General features: G+C 43.4%; 1 protein-coding gene across 1 annotated transcript in view; it reads right to left on the minus strand.

The window, feature by feature from the left end:
• ASAP2 (ArfGAP with SH3 domain, ankyrin repeat and PH domain 2) overlaps positions 1 to 15,630 on the minus strand; it is a 227,684-nt gene extending 212,054 nt beyond the window's left edge. Inside the window, exon 1 of the mRNA XM_004373077.2 lies at positions 15,353 to 15,630. Within this exon, the coding sequence (XP_004373134.1) occupies positions 15,353 to 15,478 (126 nt within the window). The 5' untranslated portion in view covers positions 15,479 to 15,630. The remainder of the gene's footprint in view (positions 1 to 15,352) is intronic.
• Between the last annotated feature and the right edge of the window lie 44 nt (positions 15,631 to 15,674).

Below are 15,674 nucleotides of genomic sequence, written 5' to 3' on the forward strand. Positions count from 1 at the left end.
CTGAAATCACCTTTAAACAAAGTAACAGTTTAGCCCAAAAAGTAAAGAGGGCCACTCTTAAGAACTGTGTTTAGGAAAAAAATTATCTAAGACCAAAGGGTCAACAGCTATTTTAAAGCAGGTTGGGGGCAAGGAGTTTAAGTAAATGGAAGTGAAACAACTAGAACAGAAATAATAAGAATGTTGACACAGTGTGGAGAATATAACCAAATATCACTGAAATGTGGAATGGAAGCCGGTTTTAAGGTATATATTTCCACCAAAAATAAAAATATTTATAAAAAAGGTGAAAAGACAACCCACAAAATGGAAGAAAATACATGAATGGGCAAAGGATTTGAACAGGTATTTCTTCAAAGAACGTGTATAAATGGCCAATAAGCACATGAAAAGATGCTCAGCACCATTAGTCATCAGAAAACGCAAATCAAAACCACAATGATTTACCACTTCACACGCTATGAGTTGGAATTGACTCAACGGCAATGGGTTTGGTTAGTTGTTTTTTTGCAGGATGGCTGTAATCATTAAAAAGATAGATAATAACAAGTGCTGACTGGGATGTAAAGAAACTGGAACCCTTATACATTGCTGGTACAAACGGAAAGTGGTACAGCCACTTGGGAAAATAGTTTGGCAGTTCTTCAGAAAGTTACAACCCAACAATTCCACTCCTAGGTATACATCCGAGAGAGTGGAAGATATATGTCCACACAAAAATGTGTATATGAATGTTCATAGCAGCATTATTCATAATAATGCCAAAAGTGGAAACCCAAATTTCCACCAACAAGATATGTTATGTTTTTACCCAAAAAATCCACTGCCGTCCAGTCAATTCCAACTCTTAGGGACCCTATGGGACAGAGCATAACTGCCCCACAGGGTTTCTAAGGCTGTAAATCTTTACAGAAACAGACTGCCATATATCTTTCTCCCTTGATGAGACTGGTGGGTTTGAACTGCTGACCTTTCAGTTTAGCAGCAAAGTGCTTTAACCACTGTATGGATATAAAGGAGCCACCAAACCAAAAAAGACCAAACCCATTGCCACAGAGTGGATCCGACAGGGCTCCTTTATATCCATACAATGGAATATAATTTAGCAATAAAAACAAATGAAGTACAGATTCATGCTACAATATGGATGAATTCTGAAAGCATTATGCTAAATAAAAGAAGCCAGACTCAAAAGGCCACATGTTGTGTTATCATTGATATGAAAGGTCCAGAATAGGCAAATCCATAGAGAGAGAAAGATCAGTGGTTGCCTGGGGCTGAGGTTGAGTGACGGGAAGTGACTGCTTGTGGGTACAGGGGTTTCTTTTTGGAGTGCTGAAAATCTTCTAGAACTGGATAGTGATGATGGTTGCACAACTCTGTGAATATACTAAAAGCCACTGAATTGGACGCTTTAAAAGGGTGAATTTTATGGTATGTAAATTATATCTCAATTTTTAAAACAGCAAAAGAAACTAAGTACCTCAGGAAGCCACAGAAAGGTTTTAATTTAACTTGAAGATATAATTCAGCACTTACCTTTTCTCTTCAGGACTCCAAATTAGCCATTCCTTGCTCGTTTTCTTTCCTAATATTTATTCCACAGGCTTTTCAAACTCACTATAAGTGATACAACGGGCTCAAGCATAACAACGATTGTGAGGATGGTGCAGGAGCGGGCAGTGTTTCGTTCTGCTGTACACAGGGTCGCTATGAGTCAGAACCGACTCAACGGCACCTAACAACAACAACATACGTGATGCGAAGAATTGTGGAATTTTCAGCCAGGGAGGGGAATCAGAGATCATCTGATCCAAACCCCTCACTTTGGAGAACAGGAGTTCAGAACAGCGACTTGCTCAAGGTTACAGAGCAAGGGGGAGGCCAAATTAAAACTAGAATCTAGCTCTTCAAGCTCATGGGCTGGAGTTCCTTCCGCTCCACCACATAAACACAACCAGTCCACAGAGCAAATATAAAAACTACTGCTTCATAACAGAGCACACATCTTCCAATAAGGAGAATTCGAGTTCCTCGAAAAGCTAGTAGACCCTTAATATAAGAAAACGTGTACTTAAAGTTCAGCAAATCCAAATTAATTAATCGCTGCAAAACCCCGTGATCATTAACACAACCTGCTTTTCACCACAGAAACAAACCACAACAAAGATATGATCCAGAGACCAAAGCACCACAGCAGTGACTGCAAAAATCTGCTTCTAGGTCAGACAACAAACTACATAGCCCCATTTGTCCCAAACTTAAACTATCAACGCGCCCAATGGAATTCCTGCTCAAGAGCCAACCACCGTATTTATTCCAGAGATACTTTGAGGAAAGAAATTTTTAAAGGAGGAGATGAAACAGGTAAAGCTTATTTTCACCTCTGTTGTCGTTAGGTGCCGTTGAGTCGATTCCGATTCATAGTGACCCCATGTGACAGAGCAGAACTGCCTCATGGGGTTTTCTTGGCTGTAATCTTTATAGGCGATCTCCAGGTCTTTCCCCTGAGGATCCACTGAGTGGGTTCCAACTGTCAACCTTTCAGTTAGCAGCCATCCGCTTAATTATGAACATGAATACCCAAGAGAAAGAGAAAAGTAGAGAAGATGGTCAGAAAAAGTAGAAAGTGGGAAGAGGCAGATGAATCGCATTGCCAACAGTAACAGACACAGAAGGTTAATAGCTCGAAAGGCCCTAGACTGCATCTCATCCAACCCTCTGTCTTACCAATGGGGCAACTGAGGCTGGACCAGTGAAATAACCTTGTCAAGGTCTAGCAGCTGGTTAGTAACAGGTTAGGGCTATCATGGAAATAAATGTAATACAAGGCCTTAACACTCTCCCTTCCTTTCAATATCTCCCAAAAGTCCCCTAACTGGCAACATGGTGCTGACTCCTCTCTGCTCGAGTCTGCCTAAACACGCCACATCCCTGCTTCATCCTTCAGTGGCCACCTCTCAAAACAGATTTGCTGACACAGAGAAAATACTCTATGGATCTGACCACTGCCTATGTGGCTATTCAGTCCTCTGCACACAGCCTTGACAGTGTTCTCAGTCTCTCAGCTCTAAGGGGGCCAGATGTCCTTTTCTCTCACTCTATGGCAGTTAAGGTCACTTAGTAAACACCTCTTAGTAAACCCTCAGGGGTTGGTATTTAATGACCCTTTCTAAGTCAGCAACAATGGGACTAGCCTGCAGAAGATCAACGATTATGAACCTGCCTAAAGAATCCCACAGAAATACCTAAGGAGGCAACTTCAGAGGCAATAAAGGTCGCAGTAGGAGACTGTCAGGTGGTGCGTTAAAGGACCAACAGGAGTAGGACCCTAAAGGACACAAGGGCTAAGACAGCATGCTCAGGAGCCAGATGCCTGGCTGGGATTCCCGGTTCTATCAACCGCTAGTTGTGGGGGCTAGGGAAAGTTATTTAACTTGTCTGAGCCTCAGTTTCTTCAATTTTATAGAGATAACAAGAGGACCTACCTCAAAGGATTGTTGGGAGGATTAAATAATCAATTTAAAAAATAGCAAAGTGCTTATTAAGGTTCAAAGACTGTCAGCTGTTGTAGTAGTTGTTGCTTTAAAAAAACAAACTAATAAGAACGTGATTTCTTCTGGGAAGCTAAGGAATGAGGCCCCAAAATCCTGATCACCTGGCTAGAATCCTAAAAGACAAGAGAATTCATCATTAGCGAGAACTGTCTTCATCAGTCACCCAATTTAATTGACAGCATGTGTATAAAATCATACTGACAAAGCCATCTTCAACACCAAGTAGAAAGATGACATCATTAATAAGATGGTGAGCAGGGCAGGCCTCCTGCCAGGTTGTGAGCAACACCCCCAGCCACTCGGCTCTGCAGGGCTGGGAATGTGAACAGCAATGAAAAGAGTAAAGAGGAACAATTTCTGTAGCAAGAAGGACAGATGAGGCAGAGAGAAAACAGTAGCAGCAAGGATTTAGCAGAAGCACTCACTCAAGAAATCCAATATATGTGACTTACTAAAACTAACAGCAAGGAAGAGATTGTGCTAGTCATAGAAATGTCAACATGAAGGGCCTTTCCTGTCCCAGGCGCTACAGAAGCAGTTGGCTGCTAAAAGAAATAGCAGACTGGTGTCAAAATGCTTGAGTTTGAACACTAGCTCCATCACGTACTAGCTCTGTGATCTCGGTAAAGTTGCTTAACTTCTTGGGGCCTCGGTTTCCTCACCTGTGAAATGGAGGAAACCGTATCTACCTTACGGGGTTTTTGTAATAATTAAATATTATTGTTGCTGTCAGGTGCCGTCAAATCAGCTCCAACTCATAGCAACCTTATATATAACAGATATAACATATCAAAACACTGCCAGGTCCTGCGCCATACTCACAATCGTTGCTACATTTGAGCCCATTGTTGCAGCCACTGTATTAATCCATCTCACTGAGGGTCTCCCTCTTTTTCGCTGACTCACTACAAGCATGATGTCCTTCTCCAGCGATTGGTCCCTCCTGATGACATGTATACAGTAAGTGAGACAAAGTCTCACCATCCTCACTTATAAGGAGCATTCTGGCTGTACTTTCTCTAAGATTGATTTGTTTGTTCTTCTGGCAGCCTATGGTATATTCAGTACGCTTCAACACCACAATTCAAATGCATCAATTCTTCTTTGGTCTTCCTTTTTCACTGTTCAACTTTTGTATGCATATGAGGTGACTGAAAAGACCATGGCTTGGGTCAGGTGCACCTTAATCATCAAAGTGACTGCTTTCTAAGATTTTAAAGAGGTCTTTTGATGCAAATAATTAGATGAGTTAATACTTAATGTATGTAAAGAACTAAAAGCATACCTGGCACACAATAAGTGCCCAATAAATGTTAGAAAGAAAAGACAAGGAAAACACACACACAAAAAAAAAAACAAAACCAGTGACTGAGAATAACACTTGATCTATGCTCTGAATATCTCAAATACACTCAGACAACATCATCATCACTGCAAATATGTAATCTGCCCCAAAGACAACAAAGACTGTAAAGCTGCCCTTAAAACTTTGGGTAGAAAGTGCCCATAAATCTACCATCACTTCACAATCAAGCATACCCTCCAGAGTCAAGGGCAGTGTATGAGATGCTAGGAAAAGAAGTTACGGTAAAAATAGGAGAACTGGCCTGCCAAGAGGCAGCCAGTCAGGGTCTAACCACAGAACACACGAGACCCAATTTGCAGCTCTGCTAACTCTCAGGCATGCGTAAGTATCTGAACTAACTCAAGGGACCATATGACAAACTGCAAAGCTCTGACCTTGAAAAAGCATGGAGTCCTCCATTAATGTCAAACCACATCTTTACCCAGCCCCAAGGGCTCTTCTCAACACCTTTACTACTTCATAATTACAACACCAGCTTAGTGTGCAACTTTTCTCACCTACAGACTTTAGAACCAATGCATGACAATGACAGAGTAATAATTATGAAATTTGTTTAAATAGTACTGTTGCAGAATCGATCAATCACTCCAAAAAAACTAAAAGAATCTCAACCACCAAGCCTGGAATTCTGAACCTGAATTCAGGGGATCTATAAACTTGGATTCGAAGAAAGAATTGCATCTGTACTTTCACTAACCTCTAACTGAAATTTAGCATTTTCTTCAATTATGAATGTAAGCAGCACACCGTGGTAGTATTAGCAGTACCTGTGACTGTCACCAACACAGATAAAAACTAAATGCCTACCACATTATAACTCTTCTTTTAACAGTTTAGACTTTGGCTTGTCAGCAGAACAAATAGACGCAGCTCCAAGGGGCCTCACATATGAAATCACTAGCAGGATAATCCTACAAGATGTGTATATTTCAATGAAAAAAACTTCAATAATAGTTTTCCACAACCTCAAAATACTGCTTACACTCATCAGTGCTTCCAAATGAAGGTATTTATTAGATCCACTACTAAATCTTGATAATTAATGCCTTAATGAAGAAGCACATTAGTATAGCAATTTTTAAAAATATTTTACTAACTGAGCTTCACTATAATTGGTTTCCTTTGAAAGCCTATGTATCTTATTTTATTCATTAAAACATCATTTTGAGAAGCAGTCCACCAGCTTCACTAGATTGTCAAGTAGTCCATGACATAAAAAAAAGTTAAGAGGATAAAATATAATTGTACACAAAGCATGAAATTATAAATGCTTTAAAGGGGACACGCTAGTCCTGTCCACTGTTATATCCCCAGCACCTGACAGTGGCGACATACAGTAGATGCCTATAATGGATTGAATTGTGTCCCCCAAAAATATGTGTTGTAAATCCTAACCCCTATGCTTGTGGTGCAGCCCTGGTGGCTCAGCTGCTAACCAAAAAAAAGGTCAACAGATTGAATCCATCAGCTGCTCCTTGGAAACCCTCGGGGCAGCTGACCTCTGTCTATAGGATTGCTACGAGGCAACAATTTTGTTTGTTGTAATACTTGTGGTAAGGCACCCTGAAGGCACAGATGCTAACTGAAAAGTCCGCAGTTCAAACCCACTAGCCTTCCACGGGAGAAAGATGTGGCAGTCCACTTCCGTAAAGATTACAGTCTTGGAAACCCTATGGGGCAGTTGTACTCTGTCCTACAGGCTGGCTATGAGTCGGAATCGACTTGCCGGCAATGGGTTTAGATAACTAAGACAGGAACCCGGGTGACGCAGTGGTGAAGAGCTTGGCTGCTGACTGAAAGGTCAGCAGTTTGAACCCACCAGCCACTCCAACCCACCAGCCACTCCGCAGAAAAAAGATGTGGCAGTCTACTTCCTTAAAGAATACAGCCTTGGAAACCCTATGGGGCAGTTCTACTCTGCTATGAGTCCATGTAATCCCACCTGGGAATAGGGCTTTCTTTGTCATATTAAGGAGGCCACATCCGTGTAGGGTGCGTTTAAAACCAATCACCTGCGAGATATAAAAAGAGCAGAGCAGTCACACAGACAGGCAGGAGTAGCTGGAGGAAGACAGACGCCATGGCACGTGAAGATCCTCAAGGAATAGAAGCTGAAGGGAGATATGGACCTTCCCCCAGAGCCCAAAGAGAAAGCCTTCCCCTAAAGCCAACGAAAAACCAACCCAAACCTGTTGCCATCCAGTCAATTGTGACTCAAAGTGACCTATAGGACAGAGCAGAACTGCCCCCATAGGGTTTCCAAGGCTATAATCTTTATGGAAGCAGACTGCCACATCTTTCTCCTGTGGGGCGGCTGGTGGATTCAAACCTCCGACCTTTTGGTCAGCAGCTGAGGGCTTAACCACTGCACTACCAGGGCTCCCCTCTAGAGTCAGTGCCCTGAATCGAGACTTCTTGCCTCCTAACTGGGAGAAAATAAACTTCTGTTCTTTAAAGCCACCCACTTGTAGTATTTCTGTTACAGCAGCACTAAGAAACTAAAACAGCGCCCAACATACATTTATAAATGAATGAACTCAACGGAGTCAAATTCCTCTACAAAAATGACCATCACCATAAAAATACAACCCAAGCATTCTAGCTCCAGTTGATGGTCCATTTATTCCATAACATAGTTGACGTGATAAAATATAACAGTACCAAAGTACCTGGAAGGGCCCTTATAATCCACTTAAAGGACATACGACACAGAAAAGGTTTAAGCAAAGGACTCATATTATGGAACGATGACTAGGTGAATTCATCACTTTTTATCAATTAGGGAAAGAAGAATGTTTGGGGAGCTGGAACAGGAACAGGAACAGCATTCCAGGCACCCAAGAAAGCTTCACCTGCAATCATCTGCCAAGAAACTGAGTGGAGGAGAGCAGCAAACACTACCTCTCTGGCCCCGGTCTACGCAGCCCTGCTTTACTCTCTCCCTGGTCAGTGTCTGCAGCAAAGCAAAATAAATATTCAGGACTGGTCCCAACGAAGCTCTATAACCAGTCATGTTGAGCAGCACACGGCTGGCCTCTTGACACTGACACTAAACAGCACCAGAAAGTACGAGCTGCACCCTAGGGACACTGGAGGGTCCATTTGTCAGGTAGCCTGAATGAACTGACTTTGACTGCTGCCTCCCATGGAGCAAGAACTGTGTTTTGTTCACCTCTATCCCATCAGCAGAGCCCTGGTGGCACAATGGTTAAGAGCTCAGCTGCAAACCAAAGGTTGGCAGTTTGAATCCACCAGCTGCTCCTTGGAAACGCTATGGGCAGTTCTACTCTGTCCTATAGGGTCACTGTGAATGAGAATTGACTCAACAGCAATGGGTTTTTTGGTTATCCCACCAGCACACAGTAACAAGAACCAGGTCCTGACAGCTCTTGCACAATGGCTCACAACTGGATCTTCTCACCACCCCCACTGCTACCACCCTAATCGCAGCCACTCCTGCCTGGATGACTGCAATCGTCCCTGATAGTCTAGTCCCCCCAGAACAACCACAGTGAACTTTTAAAAATGTAAATCAGAAAACATAACTCCCTTGCTCAAAACCCTCCAGTACAGGAGAAAAGTGGGGCGCAGAACTCAAATTCTAGTGAAAAGACCAGACTTCATGGTTTGACTGAGACTGGAGGGAACCTGGAAGATACGGCCCCCGGACTTTAAGTTAGCCCCAAACTAAAACCATTTCCGAGGCCAACTCTTCAGACAAAGATTAGATAGGCTGGACTACGGGATATAAAATGATACTTGTGAAGAGTGTGCTTCTTAGCTCAAGTAGATACATGAGACTAAATGGGCAGCTCCTGTCCAGAGGCGAGATGAGAAAGCAGAGGTCAGGAGCTGGTTGAATGGACACGGGAAATCCAGGGCAGAAAGGAGGAGTGTGCTGTCACAGTATAGGGAGAACAACTAGGGTCACATAACAATGTGTATATAAATTGTTATATGAGAAACTAACTTGAATTGTAAACTTTTATGTAAAACACAATGAAAAACAAAAAACCCTCCAACAGTTTCCCATCACACTTAGGACAAAATCCAAATTCCCTCCCCAAGACACATAAAGCCCTATGTGATCCGCCCTTTCCCACCTCTCTGGCCATGTCTCATCCTTCTCTCCCTCATCCACTCCTCTCCAGGAACACTGGTCGTCTTTCTGCTCTTCAAATGCTCTGAGTCCATTCTCATCTTAGGGCCTTTTTATATGCTGTTCTTCAATTTAAAGATTTTCCATGGCTTACTACCTCACTTCATTCAGGCCTCTGCTCAAATGTCACCTTTTCAGAAAGGCCTGACCTAACTTCAGTTTCCTGATCTCCAAAATCACTTTCTAGTCTCTTATTCTGCACAATGTTTCTTCATAGGACTTCTTGCTACCTGACATATTACATAATTACTTGTTTACTGCAGTGATTATCAACCCTAATTCCGGAAGAGGCTTTTAAAAAAAAGCCAGTGTTCCAGGTCCCACCCAAACCAGTTAAATCAGAACTTCAGAGAGTGGGCCTGGCACCTCTAGCCACAAAAGCTTGCCAAGTATTTCTAATGTACAATCAGGACCACAGTCTAGAATAGTGTTTCTCAAACTTTAATGTGCATATAAAGCACCGGGAGATATTACTGAAAGGTAGATTCTGACTCAGTAGGACTGGGGTGGAGTCTGAGATTCTGCATTTCTAACATGCTATTAGGTGATGCTGATGCTGCTGGTCATTTGGTTGAAAACAGCTTTCTCCAAAAGAATTTTTGACGATGATGCAAATGTTCTAAATCTACGCTGTCCAATACAGAAGCCACTAGCCACATATGGCTACTGATCACTTGAAATGTGGCTAGCGCGATGGAAGAACTGAATCTTTAATGCTAGTGGCAGAAGCTAGATGCCACACCATATTGGACAGTGCCATTCTAGAATGTATATGCTCCATGAGGCAAAGTACCAGTGCCCTGAAACGTGGCATAAGACAAGAATCAACGATTACTCCAAATTCTTGGCCTGAGCAGTCCTCAGTGGACTGAGTAGCTATGAAAATCCCACCACAGAAGCCTAGTTGGCCACCACCTCAGGAGTCAATAAATATTTACCTAAGGCAGGCAGGTAGATATGGAAGACCATAATGAGACACCTTAGTGACTAAAGCATGTGGTAACCCACAGATGACTACCTTGACTTCAAGACTCAAGTCACACATCACCCAACAAGCCCCTCCCTAACTGCAGCCCCAGGCGGACCTGACCACTCCCACCCCTGTGCAACCACGGGATTCTGTACATTCTTCTAGCCACAATCCTCACAACATTTTATTGCATTGATGTGTTTACAGAATGTCCGTATTTCCCGCTGGTCTGTAGGTTCTTTGAAAGAGAGAATGTATTCCTCTTGGTATTCTATTCCCATCACCTAGCATACAGCTTGCCACACTGAAAGACTCAATAAATCCTGAATGGATGACAGGACCTGGAACCTCCCAGGGGTACATTAGTACTTTTACTGTTAACTGCAAGAGAAATTGAATTCAGCATGGGGAAAAGAAATCACATAAGATCATTCCTTCCTCAAATGACTCAAATTTCCACACACATTAATCCAGATTTCAGAACACAGCATAAAAAGGGGATCCTATTTGACCACAGAGGCTCACTTCCAAAAACACTAATGCACTGGGCAAGAAGTAATATCTGACAACAAATTCAAAATCTGTTAGTCTGGGATTGTGGGGAGCTGTTTTTCAAAGAAGTCACAAAGGGCTAAGATTCAGATTCACATTCTTGCCTGGAAAGCACGTAGGCCTGGTTCCCACTGTAACTGCTGAGAGGTGGATCTGGTCCCAAGGACATCAGGGCCCCTGGGAGTCTGCGCAGCGGCGCAGATGCTCACTCGACCCCTGCAGTTAGAACCCTCCGCTTGTGACGGCAATGAGATTTCCAGGGTAATCAGGAACAACATAGTAGAGAATCATGGCCCTGGAAGGAAGTAGATTAAAGTTCAATACTTACAAGTCAACATCAAATTTATTTTTAAAACTACACATCTAGTAATGCCAAATAAGCAAAGCAGGAGGGTCTCATTAAAAACATAAATATTCCAAGTATGTATACAATTCTTCCCTATTTTGAGAATATTTCAAAGTGTCCAGAGGCTCAGAGAAACAGAAACAGAAATAAAAGAAGGGGGGGAGGGGCTCACTATTCAGATTTATGCCACAACTACTTATTTTTTCCATTATTTCCAAAAACACAAAGCTGACTCCAGTTGCAGCATCAGATTTTGCTAAGATTTTGCTAAAATCATGCAAAATCATCACCTCATCCAGAGAAGTGATCTCTACTAAGTGAAAATTTAACACATCTACGCTCTCAACTGCGTATCCCCTGCCAAGACAACAAACCGGTTAAAAAATAAGCATGGTTAATAGATATCTAGAGGGCAGTGGCGGTTCAGCGGTAGAATTCTCACTTTCCATGCAGGAGACTTGATTTCAATTCCTAGCCGATGCACCTCAAGCGCAGTGGAGGTTTGCATGTTGCTACGATGCTGGATGAGTTGGAATCTACTCAATCGGAATGGGTTTTTTTTTTGGAGGATGCTGAAGCCTGCTGGTGCAGGGGTTAGGGGCTCAGCTGCTAATCAAAAGATCGGGGGTTTGAATCCACCAGCCGATCCTTGGAATCTCTATGGAGCAGTTCTAGTCTACTCTGTCCTATAGGGTCGCTGTGAGTTGGAATCGACTTGACGGCAACAGGTATGATGCTGAACAGGTTTCAGTGGATCCTCCAAACTAAGACACACTAGGAAGAAAGGCCTGTTGATCTATTCCCAACAATCAGCCGGTGCAAACCTATGGATCACAACAGTCTTATTCCACTGTGCACAGAATTCTCATGGCGGGGGGGGGGGGCCAAGGCGACGGCAGCTTACAACAATAGCTATCTAGTAGTTTTTGATTAACTTATTCATTCAATGATACATCCATTCCCCTACTGTTCCCACCCCTCCCCCCAATTAAATACCACCCTCACTCCACCTAGTGATTCTCTGGTCTAAAAACCCTCACTGGGTTCTGTAGATTGACTACAACAATATAATCTGTTAATTAAACAGTCAGCACTTACTAAATCAGTCTCTGTGAGGGACTGTGCTATGTTTCACATGCATTATTTCAGTAAGCCCTCACCACAACCCTCTAAAGTAGATAAGCATTGTTATCCTGACTTTAAAGCTGAGAAATATGAGAAAACCTAAGGTTTCTTACCCAAGCTCACACAACTGGCAAGTGGTGGAGACCAAACTTCAACCCAGGCCTATCTGACAAAGGACTAATTACAGAATTCAGCATCATTAAAAGTAACGGGAAGCAGCATAGTTTCTGAAAACAGCATGAAGCCAAATTAAATCCCAGTCCTTCCACTTACTAGTTCTAGAACCTTGAACGAATTACTTGAGTCTGCATTTCCTTACCTATAAAGCAGGGATGAGGAATAAATACAACAGATGTAAAGTCCATGATATAGGATAGAGATTCAATAGCTACTAATATTATTCCAGCTACAGGTGTGCAAATCAAAAAGTAAATTTTAGTTGTAAAATGATTTTTAGTCACATTAGAAATAATAGGTTCACAAAGGTTAATCAGGAGTTCCCGGGTGGTGCCAATGGTTATGAGCTGACTACTAGCCCTAAGGTTGGCAGTTCAAACCCACCCAGAGGCACGTTTGGAAGACAGGCCTGGCGATCCACTTCCAAAAGGTCACAGCCTTGAAAACCCTATGGAGCAGTTCTACTCTGCATACAAGGGATCTCCATGAGTCGGAATCAGCTTAAGGGCAACCACCAACAACAAAGGTTAATCGGTTTAAAATTAGTTTACCAATTCCATGACTCAGTTGTTTAAATATAAGATCTAGAACTTGTCAATTTTAAACTTATTTTATTTCTGTTAAATAAGTAACTTTGTCAAAATACCCACTCTCAAGTTTCCTTTCAGTATGAAAAGTAAACGTTTATTTAAAACCAAAATACGTGGGCACCATTTGTTATAAAACCATATATGGAACAAGTTTTGGTAATGGAACTGAACATTAAACACCATGGAAAAGGGCATTATATAAAGGAATTCACAGGGAGTCCTCTCAGAAAGTAAATAACTTTCAAATTTAGTCATCTTATAAATCCAAGTTCACATGGACCACCATCATTTAATACGGATAATGGATTTGCTTCAAGTGAAATAGGCCTGAAATATTTTAATTTTTCCCTTTTCTTTCAGACATTAAGCAATTATTGTGCTTAGATGGCAATGGGGCAAGCTTGCAGTTTAATAAAATGACCAAATCCAGTGTCTTTTTAATCTACTCAGTAACTGAGCTCTAGATTAATCCCCTGCACATCATACAAAAAGAGCTTTGGAATTATACACTGTAAACGAAAATTAATCAGAGAAAGGGTATGCCAATTTTAATAGCAATTCCTACTTGCTTAGCTTTCCAACATCTGCCAGTGTTAATAATATTTAGCTGACAAACTGCAATGGGGAAAAGAAACAGAACTTTAAACACAATCATGTATTTTCAAAGGCATAGTGTACAAAGCTTCCTTCAAGAAATATTTAGCTACCTCTTTGGTTGTAATCAGTCCATAAACATTATTAATGGTGTACTTTCAAAACATCATGAACATTTTCCTCTTGTTTTTCAACCAGCATTTCTGAAAAAACTTTATATCCCGTGCCCACCACTCATCTGAAGGCATCGTTTTCACCCTTGCTGATGAAAGTAGAATTAAGTGATTTAGGGATCACAGAAAACACTACAAAAGATTTACAAGTAGCTCAGCTTCTAGCAAAAATAGGGAGAGGAGAAAGGAGGGAGGGAGGTTACCCTAGCTATGCTTACAACATTCAGAATGCTGAACCTGTTACTTGTGATTTAACCTATTATTGACTGTTTATGTCTACACTGAAAAAATTTTTCCATTAAAGGAAATCATTCTGGGGTGTTTTTTTTTTCAAGCAATTCCTATCAGCAGATGCTTTGTTCAAGTGGGCAAAAAAATTAATGCCATCACTTAATTTAAAACTTTTAAACAATCTCTCCTCACTCAGTCTAGCCCAGTATTTCTCTTCCGAAATACCTACAACATCCAACACTGTAACTTGACAGAGGCCAAGAGAAATGTAATTACCCATTCAATATTGCTATATTTGTGGCTTATAAACCAGTCATCTCTTATGAGCTAAACAGACTGCTAGGCACTTCACATACATTGTCTCTAATCCTCAAAACAAACCTCAAAAAAAGAAACACCCAGAGAGGTGACGTTATCTAAGCAAACCAACAGTAAATGAGGGTTTCTGGATTCAAACTGCACCTTTCACTACTGCATACTGCTTTAATGTCCAACCTAAGCTTGTTCGTTCTTAACTGTTCTCTCTTCCCAGGATTTTGAATGCTTACTAGTTTGCATCTAGGCATGGTGACTTTGCACCTTTAAAGCACGTGACTAATCAGGCCTTTCCCAGAATGATGGGTAAGAGAGGTATTCAGGGGTTCAAGCAGGTGAGACACATGTAACTGGTGAGCTGTTACGAAAGGCCTTTCCGATCTAAAAGCACTGGTTCTCTACACCTTGCCTGAATTACTCGATTGTGTGCACGATTGAGAATCCGGCTCAGGCCTTCCTGGCTAAGACTGCACACCTTTTCTGAGCAGCCAGTTTTTCCCCTAGACGGACCGGCTGCGGAGGCTCAGTGCCTGAGAGTCCAGGAAAGCCAGGGCGCGGAAAAAAGGGCTGCGGCGAGGGGCACCCAACTCCCTCCCACTTGCCCGGCCAGCAACTCCGGCGGGTGAACCAGGGCAAACTGCAGGGCGGCGGCATTCTCAACCAAGTTCATGAAATCCGTGCTTCGCTCCTGTGGCCGGGAAAAGGCTCGGGCAAACCCAAGCTTCCGGACCCAGGGGAAGTGGCGGGGCGCAGCGGGGGGGGTCTCCCGCTCACCCGCCGACACGGACTTTCCTGTCAAAGTTGGCCGCATTGGGGGGAAACGACACAGCCAGCAAAACCCAGCGAGGAAAATAAGGGAGGGGGAATTTTTCTTTAAAAAAGCCAAAAGGTAACCATCAACCGGCTCCTACGAACAACCTACACCGGGAACAAAGAGCTTCTCTTTCAAGCAGGATTAACCCTGCCGCTTCGGGATTTTGAAGAGAAAGAAACTTTTCCCCTGGATCCGGGGGCAGAGGGGAGACGGGGGAGGGGGACAGGTTCCCAAACCTCGCAGGGAGCAGAAACCGCGCCCGAGGGGGAGGAAGTGCAAGTCTCGGCGGGGCGCGGGCCGGGCGGGCGGCGCTACCTGCGGGCCTCCGCGCTGTGCCCGAGGGCCCGAACCAAGCCCCGGAGACCCGGCCCCGCCACGCTCACCTCCTCGATGGCCGCCACCGTGTTCCGGCACTGGGCAGTGCGGGTGGTGAAGCTGGAGGCGGTGGGCGCCTTGTAGTCTTCATGGGTCTCAGCCACGAATTCCGACACGGAGATCTGGTCCGGCATCGCCTCAGCGCGGGGAAGCCGGCGGCGGGGAGCGGGAGAGCCGCCGCCTCAGCCGCAGCGGCGTGCACCGACCGCACTGACGCCGCCGCGCCCGCAGCTCCTTCCCGGCCCGGGGGACAAAGGAAAGCCGGCCGGAGCGCCGGGGCCGCTCACCGCAGGAGTCGAGCTCCAGTGGGAGGGAGCAGCTCCGCTGCCC

The sequence above is a fragment of the Trichechus manatus genome, unplaced genomic scaffold (assembly GCF_000243295.1).
Source record: "Trichechus manatus latirostris isolate Lorelei unplaced genomic scaffold, TriManLat1.0 scaffold00023, whole genome shotgun sequence".
Lineage (NCBI taxonomy): Eukaryota > Metazoa > Chordata > Mammalia > Sirenia > Trichechidae > Trichechus > Trichechus manatus.